The sequence below is a fragment of the Thalassophryne amazonica genome, chromosome 3 (assembly GCF_902500255.1).
Source record: "Thalassophryne amazonica chromosome 3, fThaAma1.1, whole genome shotgun sequence".
Classification (NCBI taxonomy): Eukaryota; Metazoa; Chordata; class Actinopteri; order Batrachoidiformes; family Batrachoididae; genus Thalassophryne; species Thalassophryne amazonica.
This window is the reverse complement of record NC_047105.1, coordinates 97,935,563-97,953,412: the sequence shown is the minus strand read 5'-3', so window position 1 is coordinate 97,953,412 and position 17,850 is coordinate 97,935,563. Positions and strand designations below refer to the sequence as shown.

Below are 17,850 nucleotides of genomic sequence, written 5' to 3'. Positions count from 1 at the left end.
CGTATTGAAGGGAGGATGGATGGTGTCATGTATTGCGAGATTTTGGCAAACAACCTCCTTCCCTCAGTAAGAGCATTGAAGATGGGTCATGGCTGGGTCTTCCAGCATGACAATGACCCCAAACACAGCCAGGGCAACTAAGGAGGGGCGCCGTAAGAAGCATTTCAAGGTCCTGGAGTGGCCTGGCCAGTCTCCAGACCTGAACTCAATAGAAAATCTTTGGAGGGAGCTGAAACTCCAAACCTGAAAGATTTGGAGAAGATATGTATGGAGGAGTGGACCAAAATCCCTGCTGCAGTGTGTGCAAACCTGGTGAAAAACTACAGGAAACATTTGACCTCTGTAATTGCAAACAAAGGCTACTGTACCAAATATTAACATTGATTTTCACAGGTGTTCAAATACTTATTTGCAGCAGTAACATACAAATAAATTATTAAAAAATCATACATTGTGATTTCTGGATTTTTTTTAGATTATGTCTCTCACAGTGGACATGCACCTAAGATGAAAATTTCAGACCCCTCCATGATTTCTAAGTGGGAGAATTTGCAAAATCGCAGGGTGTTCAAATACTTATTTTCCTCACTGTTATTTTTTACACCACATGATCAATGTAACCTCCTCGTCTGAAGTTTCTTAAGAAACAAATCATCTGTGTCCAGTTTTACGGAAAAAAACCTGGGGTTTTAGTTCTTTCTGAGACTGAGTTTTGTATGGAAAGAGATGCAAGTCAGCCCTTAAGATGCATTGCACAGAACTCAATGTTTTTTGTTCTCTGAATTAGGGTCAACTGCGGCATTTTTCCAGGACTTTAATGTCTTGCAGAATAAACTTTAGGGCCCCTTCACGCATAGTGTGAATTTGGCCGATTTGCGCATAAAGTGCGCATGAAGCAGGAGTTGTGTGAAAAATGTGTAAAATTATAGCTTCCCCGTACACCTGTTGCTACATCTATTTTCGCACACCAGCGACTGAAAGACAGAGTGTGCGCTGTGCGAGCCCATCAGTCCCTCTTGCAGCAGGTGTCGGCCAAATTCCAGGTGACACACAAACAAACATCTAACACTCTCTTGGCACTTAGAAAATGTGTGGCCATTCGTACTATTAACACGACAACAGTCAGCAGACAGTCACTGTCGTGTTAGCAGTGAAATTTGTCTAAGTGCCCCATGAGTGTGGCTTTGGTGTGTGCGCTAATCTGACAGGAGGTGTGGCTGCCGACAGAAGTGGCTGTGGAAATCTGTCGATTTGGACATCCCAGCTGGACAACACGTACTATGTTTGGACAGACATGGACTAACAACTGCCCACTGTGATGTGCGTGTGTCTGCTTGCTGTCATTACGTGGACATAAATAAAAACATATAGGCTGCTCCCAGGTTGAAACAGACCGTCAGATCAGAACATGCAGCCGGCAATCTGACTGTCACACCACCCACGTGAGCTCTGTTCCACATGATGTGGTGTCAGTCATGCGATGCGGCATCCAGAAGACATGTGTGTCGGGCAAAACACGCATGCACGGCCAGCTGGACGCACCAGACCAGTAGATGTGGACATGAGAAGAGTGAACTGCTTCATCGTTCATGTCATTTCATGACTGTACGTCTGTGACCATGGGTCATCTACAGAGGAACAGATGGATCATATTTGTATTGTCCGCTTAATAAGAGGGATTCATTAAAATGCTGTGTTTTTATATGGTGTGCGGTTTTATTTTTTGTTCTAAATACGTCCATGTTCTTCCTGATATGAGGCACTTTCCCGCAGCTTTTGCAGAACAGCGATTGTAGCTCAGTGGTAAAGTTTCTGACTGGTAATCAGAGCTTTTGGCGTAGGTTTGATTCCCGTGGGTGGCATGTAATTTTTCTTATTTTATTTTCACAGCAGCTGTGTGTGTTTGTACAAGTATATTGAACAAAAATATAAACGCAACACTTTTTTGAATTGAATGTTTATTTGTCTATCACAAGCCGTTTCCAAAGGCGTTTAAGAGACTTTGGCAGTACATCCAACCAGCCTCACAACAGCAAACCACATGTAACCACACCTCCAAGATCTGATACTCCAAGATACTGGCTGGTTTTCTGACCCCCCCCCCACCACCACCAGACTCCCCAATAAAGCAAAATTGCACATTTCAAAGTGGCCTTTCATTGTGGCCAGCCTAAGTCACACCTGTGCAATAATCATTCTGTCTAATCAGTATGTTGATATGTCACACCTGTGAGGTGGGATGGATTATCTTGGCAGAGAAGTGCTCACTAACAGATTTACACAGATTTGTGAACAATATTTGAGAGAAATAGGTGTTTGTGTATATAGAAAATGTTATAGATGTTGGAGTTCAGCTCATGAAAAATGGGAGCACACACACACACACACACACACACACACACACACACATACATATATATACATATATATATATATATATATATATATATATATATATATATATATATATATATATATATATACACACACACACACACACACACAGGGTGGGCCAATAAAATGTTACCACTTTTTGATCGTACACAGGTTTTTGAAATGAGAACTTATTCGAAAATTTGATTTACAGACTTGTAACAGAAACATCAAATTAACATTTGCCACCAAAGGTTTCCCACTTTGTCTCTTTTTTTCCGCACAGTTCAATAATTGATGACATGTTCAATCCATGCTCCTCTTCTTTGGATTACAGCTGCAACACGCACATTGAAGTTTGTGATGACATTGCCACACATCTCAAGAGGGAATCTCTGATTTTTGTGACGGATGTTGGTCTTCCGGGCCTCAATGGTCTGTGGGTTGCTGTAGTACACTCTCTAATTGTACGAATTAAGAGAATAAGGACAATAAGATAAGAAAAACAAAATACACACACACACACACATTATATATATATATATATATATATATATATATATATATATATATATATGTGTGTGTGTGTGTGTGTGTGTGTGTGTGTGTGTGTGTGTGTGTGTGTGTGTTTCTTTTTGTTTTCTGCAAATGTAGGAGGAAAAAAGAAAAAAATACTTCTGAATAAGGCCCTCTATCTATAAACATCTGGCATCCATTACGTTGTGACAGAGTTGTGTAAACCTTTGCTGTATTCTCCCACTCTGGGGCTTCCAGTCGAACGTAAGCATAAAGATAATAGATCACCTTATGTAAGACATAAAGTGCACTCTGCTCGGGTGGAGCTACCTGAAACACCACCAGTGTTTGGTCTGCTTCATGTTATTTTTCTCAGGAAAGACAGATGTGTACTTGGGCCCTTGAAAAGAGGCACTACTGTAGATTTACGGGTGTGTAGTCTCTTTATAGCTGAACCACATTCTGTATAAATTGTCCCATGTCACCATTTCTGTTTGTAAAACATATGAGCATTTTCAAAGGTTGAGATTACCTCCAATATTATCTGACCTTTGCAGATGACATAAATGACATAATTCTGCAAGTTTCATCAGCCGTCCTTATTCTAACATAAATTGGACTAGATTGAGGGTCAGTGCTGCCATAACTCAGGCAGTAGGACATTAGGGGATAGTCTGAACTATGGTGAGTGTGAGTTGCTGCATACCTATGAAGAAGAAAGAAAAACAGAAGAGCAAGTCAAGGCAGTACAAAGACTTAAAATGCTGAAGGTCTAAATATGTTAAATTTTAGTAATTTTCCTTGTAATATAGAATATTGAGCACCAACTTGAAGCTTCCTCTGATACTCATACTGCACATACCTATACTACTTACTGTGGCAGTGTTTCTGTCTGTGAATGGCAGTATGTGGAAAATACTTTTCAGTAAGTTCAAAACCAAGACAAGTCTCAAGTCATTTGGCAGGTTTCCATTACCCTCCAAATGCACAATCTGAAGTCGCAAATTAAAAATATAGTTCATGGAAACATCTATTTTGACAAAACTCAACTATTGGAAAAACTTTTTTCAGGTGATTCAAAAAAGCCATACTTTACATAAATGATGCTGTACACGTGGATGGAGTAAGAGCTGTGTAGGTTCTTAAACCTTAAAAGAGAAGATATTATAGCAACATTGGATAAAAAAACAATGAAATACCAAAGCAGCACTTATCCATCACCATGAGAACTGGAATAACATTTATTACGAGACGACAAAACCCAGTAGTCACATTATATCATTCAACGGAAACACCATCATTTTGCAGTCGTTTTTGTGGACCTACAAAAATAATCGCATACTGTAACTTTTGTGCAAGTCTATTTTGAAATTCCAGTTATTGAAACCCATGTCATGTATTTTCTGAGGTCAAATCTTAATTAAATAAAACAAACTTTGGTTACCTAACAGAAGGTAAAGGTAACTCAGTGGATAGGATTTGGGCTACCAATATACGTCTTTGTAATGGTACCTGTCTGTGTCCTTGGACAGGACACAAGACCACCCAGCCGTAAATGGTCCCAGCCCTGGATGGGGAGGTAACCTAGCACCCCATTCTTGAGCGGTTTTAGACTGCTTCACACTACAGAATCTGGGAATACTCACTGGTGTCAGCAGGTCTTAGGGCCTGTTTTGGACTTACTTCCTCTTTTCATTGTAGTAAACTGTGTATCCCAGTTTAGATTTATCAAACCTCTGTTGAGCCCAGGTTACATATACATTCATTCATTCATTCATTCATTCATTCATTTGTCATTCCCTTTTCCTACTGTTTGTGTTTGTGTGTGTTTTCAGTGTTCAGTAACCTGTGGTCAGGGGAAGATGACACGGCAGGTACTGTGTGTCAGCTTCAGGGACCAAGAAATAAACACTAGTGAGTGTGATCCAGACGATCGTCCTTCGACAGAGCAGGATTGTGCTATGTCTCAGTGCCCGTCCCGTTCCAGTGAGTCCCGACCTTTCCCGTCCTCACCAAACAACAGCATCAGGAACCATCTGCCTCATAGCCAAACCCACCAATGGCGGACCGGACCATGGGGCGCGGTGAGAGATATTTCACACAGTAGTGTTACATCATAGCAGATCCTTAACTAGTGCTAATTTAAGAAAACTAAGTTATAGTATTGTTGTTCTAGCATTACTACTGCTAAAAAAATAGCTTGTTAACCACACCATGAACTACAACTATACTAAACAGAGATGCAGACCTGTATGTATACCCAGATATGGTGTGTATACCCAAAAACAAAAACAAACAGGTTCAACTGGGTGCAAAACAAGTGGTATCGGGGCATTTGTGCCCCATTGCAGAGTTTTTGGCATATTTAATAGCCAGTCTTTGTGTCGTGTTGATTAAAAGCGTTGCTTTGCATTCAACAGCCAGATGTTTTGAGAACACTGTTTGAAGCAAGGGTGGCATGGTGGATTAGTGGTTGGCATCAGTGGCGGCTGCTGGTCTGTCAAAGAGGGGAAGCTCATTGTCAGCTTACATCATAAAATTTGTCAGTTTATATGTAAATTCAAATATGTAAAATGGGCATAACAGTCCCAAGTTGCCCAAGCATTTCACAATTTATATCTCTATTACATACAGACATACATACTTTATGATGGCACAATTACCAAGTGGTTAGTGTACTTGGTTTCAGTGCAGAAGGTTCTCGGTTCAAACCCTATCCCTGCTACATTTCTCCATATAATGTGGAGTTGCGTCAGGAAGGGCATCCTGCATAAAACTTGTGCCCGAATCAACATGCAGGTCCACCTTGGATCTGCTGTGGTGACCCCGAGTGAAAACAACGAAGCAGCCGAAGGGACTTACTTTTACAAGATTGTTTTAAAACACAATTATCATCAAAAATTTCAAGAAGCACACAGAACCTTTATTATTAAACATGCTTAACAGTCTGACTGCTTCATGACATTGTTCCATGCAAATATTATTTTAAAGATTGGCCAGCAGATGTCGCCATACGTAATAGTATCAAAAGCTGATTGATTCAGTGGTTCAAAACGCTTCAGTTTCTCCGTCACTAATGTTCATGAATAAAATACAACCCCTGGCAAAAATTATGGAATCACCGGCCTCGGAGGATGTTCATTCAGTTGTTTAATTTTGTAGAAAAAAAGCAAATCGCAGACATGACACAAAACTAAAGTCATTTCAAATGGCAAAAAAACTGTGGCAGTCAGTAATGGTTACTTTCTTAGACCAAGCAAAGGGGAAAAAATATGGACTCACTCAATTCTGAGGAATAAATTATGGAATCACCCTGTAAATTTTCATCCCCAAAACTAACACCTGCATCAAATCAGATCTGCTCGTTAGTCTGCATCTAAAAAGGAGTGATCACACCTTGAAGAGCTGTTGCACCAAGTGGACTGACATGAATCATGGCTCCAACACGAGAGATGTCAATTTAAACAAAGGAGAGGATTATCAAACTCTTAAAAGAGGGTAAATCATCACGCAATGTTGCAAAAGATGTTGGTTGTTCACAGTCAGCTGTGTCTAAACTCTGGACCAAATACAAACAACATGGGAAGGTTGTTAAAGGCAAACATACTGGTAGACCAAGGAAGACATCAAAGCGTCAAGACAGAAAACTTAAAGCAATATGTCTCAAAAATCGAAAATGCACAACAAAACAAATGAGGAATGAATGGGAGGAAACTGGAGTCAACATCTGTGACCGAACTGTAAGAAACCGCCTAAAGGAAATGGGATTTACATACAGAAAAGCTAAACGAAAGCCATCATTAACACCTAAACAGAAAAAACAAGGTTACAATGGGCTAAGGAAAAGCAATTGTGGACTGTGGATGACTGGATGAAAGTCATATTCAGTGATGAATCTCGAATCTGCATTGGGCAAGGTGATGATGCTAGAACTTTTGTTTGGTGCTGTTCCAATGAGATTTATAAAGATGACTGCCTGAAGAGAACATGTAAATTTCCACAGTCATTGATGATATGGGGCTGCATGTCAGGTAAAGGCACTGGGGAGATGGCTGTCATTACATCATCAATAAATGCACAAGTTTACGTTGATATTTTGGACACTTTTCTTATCCCATCAATTGAAAGGATGTTTGGGGATGATGAAATCATTTTTCAAGATGATAATGCATCTTGCCATAGAGCAAAAACTGTGAAAACATTCCTTGCAAAAAGACACATAGGGTCAATGTCATGGCCTGCAAATAGTCCAGATCTTAATCCAATTGAAAATCTTTGGTGGAAGTTGAAGAAAATGGTCCATGACAAGGCTCCAACCTGCAAAGCTGATCTGGGAACAGCAATCAGAGAAAGTTGGAACCAGATTGATGAAGAGTACTGTTTGTCACTCATTAAGTCCATGCCTCAGAGGCTGCAAGCTGTTATAAAAGCCAGAGGTGGTGCAACAAAATACTAGTGATGTGTTGGAGCGTTCTTTTGTTTTTCATGATTCCATAATTTTTTCCTCAGAATTGAGTGATTCCATATTTCTTCCCTCTGCTTGGTCTAAAAAGTAACCGTTACTGACTGCCACAATTATTTTTCCTGATTTCTTATAGTGTTTCTTAAAGCCAGAAAGTTGCCATTTGAAATGACTTTAGTTTTGTGTCATGTCTGTGATCTGCTTTTTTTCTACAAAATTAAACAACTGAATGAACATCCTCCGAGGCCGGTGATTCCATAATTTTTGCCAGGGGTTGTACATCAGCAACCATTAATTATTACCAAATGTGCGCGAATAGACTTAATTATGAATACTCTGATGTTGTGTTGCGAACCAGGACGTTAATTAACATTAATTAACTTTCAAACACTTACTGAAGAACGAAACAGAGAGTAACTCACTGAGATCTTCTCACATAACATCTAATACAGTGTGCTTCTCTGTGCGCCTTTAAAACAGACTGATTTATAGCGCACGCAAAACACTTTGACATAAATTTTATAATGCATAAATACTCAAAAATGTGCAAAGTCATTCTCACATTTCTATAGCTGTCAATCAAAACGGGATTCAGCCTTTTGACTGATCATCCAATCATTGTGCAGAACTCCACCGTCCAGGCCCGCCCACAGCTCCATTCATCCCCAGAGATGCTCAGCGTCTGGGGCGGAACAAAGTCGTGGCTTCATTCAATGATCGTCATGTTTTGTGGCAATGAAAAAAAAACCTTTCCAGGCAGTTCCATTGAAGTGAACTGATGCTCGGCTTCAACAGGAAAATGCTTTGACCACAGACCGAATGAGAAAAAGATTTATGAGAAGTTAACAAAAAAAGGCAATCAATTTGTGCTGGGCCTTCTTGATGAGGGAGCTGATGGTTGACTCCCACTTGAGGTCCTGGGTGATGGTGGTGCCGAGGAAGCAGTGACAGACCACAGTGGTGATGGGGCTGTTGGTGAGGGCGAGGGGCTGTGGCTTTCCTGAAGTCCACGATCATCTCCACTGTTTTCTGGGCGTTGAGCTCCAAGTTGTTGCTGCTGCACCAGGTCACCAGCCGGTCCACCTCCCTCCTGTAGGCAGACTCATCCCCATCCGAAATGAGTCAGATGAGGGTGGTGTCATCCGCAAACTTGATGAGCTTTACAGAGTCGTGGCTGGAGGTGCAGCAGTTAGTGTAGAGGGAGAAGAGCAGAGGGGAAAGGACACAGCCCTGTGGAGATCCTGTGCTGAGAGCCCGAGTGTTCGAGACATTTTTTCCCAGCCTCACACGCTGACTCCGGTCCATCAGGAAGTCTGTGATCCACCTGCAGGTGGAGTTGGGCACGTGGAGCAGAGAAAGCTTGTCCTGGAGCAAAGCTGGAAGGATGGTGTTGAATGCAGAGCTGAATTCCACAAACAGGATCCTAGCGTAGGTTCCTGGGGAGTCCAGGTGCTGCAGGATGGAGTGCAGGGCCAGGTTTATGGCGTCATCTACAGACCTGTTGGCTCTGTAGGCAAACTGCAGGGGGTCCAGGAGGGGGTCCGTGATGGACTTCAGGTGGGATAAAACCAGGCGTTCGAAGGTCTTCATGACTACAGACGTGAGAGCCTCAGGTCTGTAGTCATTAAGTCCAGTGACACGTGGTTTCTTGGGGACTGGAACTATGATTGAGGACTTGAAACAGACTGGAACATGGCATGACTCCAGGGAGGTGTTGAAGATCCCCGTGAAGACTGGGGCCAGCTCATCAGCGCAGTGTCTCAGGGTGGCAGGAGAGACACAGTCTGGGCCCAGGGCCTTACGTGGATTCAGCCTTTTGAAATGTCTCCTCACGTCCTCCTCTTGGACCGAGAGGGCAACAGGGGGAGTGGGGAGGGCAGCAGTGAGAGGGGGGAGGTCCAGAGTGTTTGAATATCCAGTTGTGTGGGGGGTGGGGAGGTGTGAGTCCTTGTCTTCAAAGCGTGAATAGAAGACGTTCAGGTCATTGGCCAGCTTCAGGTCGTCAATAGAACGAGGTGCTTTGGGCTTGTAGTTGGTGATCTCTTTCAACCCCCTCCACACAGAGGCCGAGTCGTTGGCAGAGAACCTTTGCTGCAGACGTGAACTGTACATGGATTTAGCCTTTGCCACCTCCTTGCTTAATCTGTACTTTGCACCTCTATAGCTGTCTCTGTCTCCTTCTCTGAAAGCCACCTCTTTCTGCTGACGGAGCTGCTGGAGTTTAGGTGTGAACCAGGGCTTGTCATTGTTATATCTCACCCTGGTACGCTGTGGGATGATGCTGTCTTCACAGAAATGAATATATGACGTCACAGTGTCCGTGTAGTCATCTAGACTGTCTGTTGAAACCTCAAACATATCCCAATCCGTGGTGGCCAAGCACGCGCGTAGCTCCTCTACAGCTTCATTGCTCCACACTTTAGACGTCCTCACAACAGGTTTGGAGAGTTTAAGTCTCTGTCTGTACGTGGGGATCAAGTGGACCATCACGTGATCTGAGAGTCCCAAAGCTGCACGGGCCACCGCGCGGTAGGCGCCGCTCACTGTCGTGTAACAATGATCTAACGTGCTCCCTTCTCTGGTCGGGCATTTAACAAACTGTTTGTATTTTGGTAATTCCTGACTGAGATTCCCTTTGTTAATATCACCGAGAATTATAACAAGAGAGTCCGGAAAGTCTCTCTCCACGCTCATAATCTGATCCGCGAGCGCGCGCTCAGCCTGGTGCACGTCCGTGCTCGGTGGAATATACACAGAGCAAAGTATGAAAGAGTTAAACTCACGTGGAGAGTAGAACGGTCTGCAGTTTATGAGGAGATATTCCAGAGAGGGACAGCAGTGTTGGGAGATCACAGTCACATCGGCGCACCAGGCGTTGTTGATATAGAAGCAGAGTCCTCCACCTCTTGTTTTTCCACCAGAGAGTGCTCGGTCTCTGTCTGCGCGGAGGAGTTGGAATCCCTCTAGTTGGAGCGCGCAGTCCGGTGTCTGTGCATTTAACCACGTCTCCGTGAAGCACAATACACAAGATGAGGAGAAATCTCTATTCTTCTTCATCAGCAGTGCCAGCTCATCCATCTTGTTGTGGAGTGAGCGGACGTTGGAGAGAAATATCCCAGGTAGGGGCGTGCGCGTGCCCCTTCGTCTGAGGCGTACGAGAGCTCCAGCTCGTTTTCCTCTCCGCCATCGTCTCACTTTTTTTGGCCAAAAAGTGAACCAGTTCAGCTGCAGGCACTAAAAAAACTGGCGTAATGTCCGTGAGTGTTGATGATTTGATGTTTAGAATGAACTTGTCTTCAAGATGAACGTGTTCTAACGCGTTTGTAGTCAGTGAAATACATATTTGACCATTTAATTTTTTGACATTTTAGGGGAAGCTGAGCTTAGCTTGCAGTCTTAGAGAAACTGCCTCTGGTTGGCACGATGCCTCACAGCAAGAAGGTTGTGGGATCGCTTCCCGCCCTTTCTGTGTGGAGTTTGCATGTTCTCTGTTCTGTGTCTGTGTGGGTTACCTCCGTGTGCTCCGGCTCCCACATCCAAAAGACATTCAGGTTAGGTGAATTGGCAACTTTAAATTGTCTGTAGGTGTGCGTGTGGATGTGACTCCGCGTGTTTATCTATATGTGGCCCTGCAGTAGACTAGCATCCTGTCCAGGCTGTACCGTACCTCGTGCCTTATGACTGCTGGGATAGGCTCCAGCCCCACGTGACCCTTAATTGGAGTAAGCGGGTATAGAAAATGGGTAGATGTTTGAAACGTTCACAAAGTGTCCAGTACCCATATGCAGTTATTCACTAGTCTTAACATTTATATCATTATCATTATCAATTTAACAGCAAACAGATAACATTACTGTAGAAGTTCTTAGCATGGCACTTGTATCATTTTCTTCTAACTTTAAGCTTCATCTAAAAAAAAAAAAATCTCCTGTTATGCAGGGTGCCCCCTATGAGTCGCCCCAAAATTGTCTAAGTGATGGGCACCTCTGGGTTACAAGACCTGTTGATGCATAACTGCCACCTACTGGAGAGGATCTGTGTAGCAACAGACTGACAAAGCAAACAGTAAAAGTCCTGCGTTTGAGTAGAACAAGAAAAGTATTGCTATAAAAAATATACTTACCAAAGCAGAAAAATTAAAAGTATGTATTATGTAAAATGGCCCAACTCAGAATAGTACATATCCATCTATCCATTTTCTGTACCCACTTAATCCACTTTAAGGGTCACTGGGCTGCTGGAGCCTATCCCAACAGTCACAGGGCGTGAGGCGGGCTATACCCTGGAGAGGACGCCAGTCTGTCACAGGGCCACATACAGACAAACACACATTCACACATTTATGGAACATTTACAGTCATCAATTCACTTAACCTGCATGTTTGGAAGGTGGATGAAGCTGGACCATCCGGAGGGAACCCACATGAACACGAGGAAAAACACACAAACTCCACACAAAAATATCCATGGAGGAAGTGATCCCACAACCTTCTTCTTTCTGTGAGCAACACAAGGTCATATAAAATAAATGAATAAATAAATACGAGGTGTTGATAAATCCCACATGCTCTAAAATTTGTGCTCGTGCATGTTCAGAGTCATTTGCATTTAGAAATGCCCTCAATTAACCACATATGTTAGTAAAACATCTTTTTTGCTTATGTTCCTCACAGAACATGTTTGATTCATGTCTTGTAGTAGCAGGCAGAGATTGAGGTTGTTGATGGTGAAGGTAAAGGTTCTTATTTAAATGTAGGAGGTCAAAAGCTGCTGTTTAGGTCACTCTGGTGTCATTTGTAGGTTTTGACACCAGTGAGGCTCCATATTTGTTTCTAATTCAACGTAATTACAAATTATGTACTTATTAATATGAGGAAATGAAGAACATATGTGGGTGAGGTTGCAGGCTGTGACTTCAGCAACGCTTTTAAGTTGCAGTTTCTCCTTTCTTCTACTAGAAGCCGTGCGTACACTTGGTCAGAGCTGTGTGTATTTCTAAGTCGAAGTGGTAAATTCCATATTTTGTCATTTGTGTCTGTATGCACAGTTTAAGCACAAATCTGTTCAAACGAATGGTTGATAAATGAAGACCCTGTCTTTTTTCCCTCTTACTTCACATTCTTTTCCCACATTTGTCTAAAAATGATTTTGTTATTTGAGTAATATTTACCACAGTGCCCCATTTGGTTGAAAATGGCAACTTCATTTTGTTGATTTGGTAGACGGGTTGGTGATTCCCGTGCGCTTAAATCTGCACCGCTCCCTGTGGCTCAGCTCAGCCCAAACGAAAATGTCTGGTTCATGAACCAATTCTCACTAACCAATCTCACGTCCTTGACTGGCTGTTTGAGGCTGGCTCAAAAATGGAGCACATTGCCATAAAACCCATGCTAAAATGTCCACCTTTAGAGCAGAAATAAATGTTTTCAGCCTAGTACAAAAACAGTTGTGGTCTCTGTGAATAGTTTCCAGAGTTCTGGTAGCACAAAAGCTACTAGCTGTGACTGCTAGTTGTGCAGGGCCATGTCTGTCCTTTCTGAGCATCTTATTATGATTATTTGTAATAATATGTTTGTTGTGTGGTTCGTTTCCCTAACGGATCATCTAAGACATCTGTGCCCCAGTATTTCTCTTGAGTGAACTTTTCATGTTCTTCCTAATTTTTAATGGTGACACAAAGCCACACAGTATGAAAACCACAGCCCAATCCCCAAAAACATGTATTAATAAACACTGAACTAAGGTTAAGTTGTTAGCTTAGCTTGTTCTTAATGCTAAGATATCCAAATATGGATTGCTTGTGATGTAGGCAGAGTAAGCACTGCCAACATGGCGACACCCAGAGCAGCACCTTTTGAGCTTCCGAACAGTTTGTTCTGCTATAGAAAATCAATGGGTATCGTCATGCGGGGTTTGGGCGATAATTTTCCTCTTGTCCAGGGGTGGACTTGACTTGTACCACACTGCATTATTTAAGCTTGGATGTCCATCACTATGGGTGATTAAATGTGGAATTATTTTTTTATACCTACAGTATATTCGGGTTAGCTCACACTCATAACAATGAGTCCTAGGTTGCTTTTTTGGGGGGACCAGGGCGCTTAGTACTGTATAAAGTTGTCACTTCACAGCCTAAGACATTCCACTTGTGGTTCCTTTTTACTTTGTATTGTTTAATTATTTAAAAAAAAAAAATACTGGGATCATAATATTCAGCATTCCAAAGTAACTTTGACCTTTAAATAATTGTGGGAAATTATTAAAGCTATTCCCAGTAACTTCCTTCCTGTGTCCTGAGGATATATGTTTAAAAATAGCAGCAGACGTGGTCATTTGACATCAAATGCTACATTGGATTGTCTGTTGCATTGAGTGGGAGATGTGTGCGGGGCCATGAATAAAACCTTCTGCTAAACTTGTACAACTTATTCAAATGTTTGTGACATTCCAAATGTGCTTGTCTAACACTGAAACTGCTGCAAAACCCTATTAGAACCTCTTCAAAAAACTGTTTAGGGTAATTCATTCTTCTACATTGAATCCTAATGACATCCATGCTGGCAGTCAAAGTTAGTGAAAGCATTAAAAACCTAATGAATTACTTCAGCTGGAAACAGTTTGAAGAATCTGATTGCCTTAACTCAGATAATCCAAGAATGGGAAATAGGGGTGCACAAAAATCACAGTTTGGTCATTTTCACTACAGTGTACACACAAAACACATTAAAAATATTTAGCCTATGTCTTGGTTAGTGTGAAATATACACTTTAAAATGAAATGTGATTTATACTCAGCTGTAACTTATAGTCCTGAAAATATGGGAATCGATATGTAAAAAAAAGAACAAACAAACATATTGACGTTACCTGTCCGACTCAGGGTCTTGGTGATTTTTCACTTTTGTCCATAGGCTGTATATCCATATGCTTTTGCCATGTTAACGCTCTAATTTTTAGGGATTAAGAAAAATTTTATTGTGGTTCATGTTAGTTTAACAGTGTTGTTAGTGTTATTAATTTATTGTGCTTTTGTAGTTCAATTGGTTTAGTCAGTTTAGTTAAATGTTATTTGCTGTTACCATGAGTGACTTAGGTGTCATGTTCTAGCTACCATAAGTGAAAAGTCTAGTGCTTTTAATGTCTTCCGCCACAGTCTCTGTTTGTCATATTAAAATCATCTGCTTACAGCAGAGTGCAGAAAAGACAAAAAGCTCTGCATGTGTGCATGCAATTTTGATCATGGACAACCTGGGGAGAGCTGATATTTGCCGTTTGGTATGCTTATATATTTTGGGTCGAGGATGAACACCCCAGAACACAACATTGATTGGATTAATATTTTTGAAAAAACTATGGATACTAACAACACTGAACAATGGACATTGATAATTACATTCTGGACTCACACACCATTCCAGCAGGGGGTGGTAAATCATCTATATATTAAAAGCGTGAGTGTGTGAATGCCTACCTGATTTTATTTAGTAAGTTCAATGTAAGTACATAATATAATTGTAAATACGACATGTTAAAAATACATGGATGACACAAGAAAGTGAAAAAACTAATATCCATTGTGGTCCATTTAAAAACCAAATGTTAAAACAGAAGTAATAACAAAATAAACTAATAAAATAAAATAATAATAATAATACTGATGATAATTTGGGGTTTTGGTGGAGGTGATGGTCTAGTGGTTAAGTGTTGGTCTTGAGACCAGAGGATCCTCGGTTCAAACCCCAGCCAGACTGGAAAAATCACTAAGGGCCCTTGTGCAAGGTCCTTAATCCCCAACTTGCTCCCGGTGTGTCGTGAGTGCCTTGCGTGGCGGCACCCCAATATCGGTGTGTGAATGTGTTTGTGTGAATGGGTGAATGTGAGCCATAATTGTAAACTGCTGTAAGCGTCTGATGCAGATGGAAAAGCGCTATATAAAATGGAGTCCATTTCATAATAATAATAATAATAATATGGTGTGTATGATGACAAGAATCTAAACAGTTTACAAGACAGTAAATTACCATTAAAAACAAATTATGTAATCAATAGGAAATAAAAGGGTTGAGTTCTCAAACCATTGAGGTCTAAGGTTCTATACACATTCTGGACTTGCATGCCATTCCAATTCATTATAGAAACTTTACAGAATTTATTACCACCCTTGAAAAATGTCAGCTACATATTTTATAAACACTACCCAATTTAGAGCCCCTGGATCCACACGAGCAACACGCCAATATAATATAACCTCAGATTCTGCCTCAGTAAATCTGACATTGTTCTCCCTCAGTAATCAAAACAAAATGGAATTAAGATTTAATACCCCCCCCCAAAAAAAAAAAACACTTATTCTTAAATAGGAGACAAGTTAACATAAAAAGTACCATGTAAGTAGTGTACTTATAGGATTTACATATTTTAAGCACCACAAAAACCACCTAATGCAGAAGACAAAAATCCATAACCAAATAGTGAAGTACCCACACTGAAAGAGTTAAATATTTATTGTCAACGGAGACAAAACCTTTCCCTTGAAATACCAAAATACCATTTTGTTCTTTAAAAATGTCCAAAAACCACAGAGATTACACACATACATTAAATTGTATGTAAAATTTGGAGATCAGCAGTCATACCCTTGAGCTGGCGGATAGGAGAGCAAATCTCTTGTCGAAAGAAGAAAACAGAAAAGATCCCTCTCTCTTCAGACCAAAAGCTGTGATGAGTGCTGGGAGCAGAAACTATGGGGATCTTCACTCACTGACTGACTGTGGAAATAGTCAGGTCTATAAGGAGTTAGACAGTGGCACAATTGTTGTAATTTTGCGTCTTCACCAAAAAAAGACCTGAAATGAGACAATCAGTATGTGTTTGTAGTATAGACTTTTTTGTTTTCATTCATGGAGATTAACAAATGTATTGCATCAACCATTTCAGAATCTGTATTTTTATACAGATCCCAAAGCTGATCAAGTGAACTTCCGCTTTTAGAATTCCTTTAATCTCATGTAAATCCCATCCATGACACTCTTCCATCATCAACCAGCCTGAAGACATGGGGAAAACCAATGTAGGACTGGGCCAGTTTTGCAACCATCAATGCTGTACATTGTTTCACATTCTCAAAAGTTGTATATACTCACTAGATACTGGTAGGATGCAACTGGAGACATGATCGGACCCTTCAAATGATTGCTTTATATTTGCTTCCTTACATTGAAGAGGCAAACAGGAGATACTGCCACCTAAATGATACCAATTATACATTTCCAGATATTCAACAGCTAACATTACAAGAACTTGTGAACTTGCCATTTCTAGTGGCTCATACAGAAGCATGTAATAGTCTGAGAAAAGCAAATGATAAAGAGTTACTCATGAACAAAAGCATTCTCCAATTTTCTACCCACCACAAATCATAGAGGCTGCAATAAGACCAGACCTAATTTTATACCCAAAAGCTAGAAGCAGAGCAAAACGTGACAGATACCAAACGAGGAAGAACGTTACATACAGCAACCTTGTCGCTGAATGTATACATTGCCTATGGACCACTCATTACTTCCCAAATGACATGAGCAGTAGAGGATTTATCAGGTAGCTTAAGTCAATCAAACAATCAATTTTTTTTTATATAGCGCCAAATCACAACAAACAGTTGCCCCAAGGCACTTTATATTGTAAGGCAAGGCCATACAATAATTATGTAAAACCCCAACGGTCAAAACGACCCCCTGTGAGCAAGCACTTGGCTACAGTGGGAAGGAAAAACTCCCTTTTAACAGGAAGAAACCTCCAGCAGAACCAGGCCCAGGGAGGGGCAGTCCTCTGCTGGGACTGGTTGGGGCTGAGGGAGAGAACCAGGAAAAAGACATGCTGTGGAGGGGAGCAGAGATCGATCACTAATGATTAAATGCAGAGTGGTGCATACAGAGCAAAAAGAGAAAGAAACAGTGCATCATGGGAACCCCCCAGCAGTCTACGTCTATAGCAGCATAACTAAGGGATGGTCCAGGGTCACCTGATCCAGCCCTAACTATAAGCTTTAGCAAAAAGGAAAGTTTTAAGCCTAATCTTAAAAGTAGAGAGGGTGTCTGTCTCCCTGATCTGAATTGGGAGCTGGTTCCACAGGAGAGGAGCCTGAAAGCTGAAGGCTCTGCCTCCCATTCTACTCTTACAAACCCTAGGAACTACAAGTAAGCCTGCAGTCTGAGAGCGAAGCGCTCTATTGGGGTGATATGGTACTACGAGGTCCCTAAGATAAGATGGGACCTGATTATTCAAAACCTTATAAGTAAGAAGAAGAATTTTAAATTCTATTCTAGAATTAACAGGAAGCCAATGAAGAGAGGCCAATATGGGTGAGATATGCTCTCTCCTTCTAGTCCCCGTCAGTACTCTAGCTGCAGCATTTTGAATTAACTGAAGGCTTTTTAGGGAACTTTTAGGACAACCTGATAATAATGAATTACAATAGTCCAGGCTAGAGGAAATAAATG

At 41.3% G+C, this 17,850-nt stretch overlaps 1 protein-coding gene across 1 annotated transcript in view; it reads left to right on the top strand.

Moving 5' to 3' along the window:
- The window catches only part of LOC117507318 (A disintegrin and metalloproteinase with thrombospondin motifs 9-like), a 201,385-nt gene that overhangs the window by 93,726 nt on the left and 89,809 nt on the right, over positions 1 to 17,850 (top strand). The window contains exon 26 of the mRNA XM_034167162.1: positions 4,725 to 4,973. Coding sequence (XP_034023053.1) covers positions 4,725 to 4,973 — 249 coding nt within the window. The remainder of the gene's footprint in view (positions 1 to 4,724; positions 4,974 to 17,850) is intronic.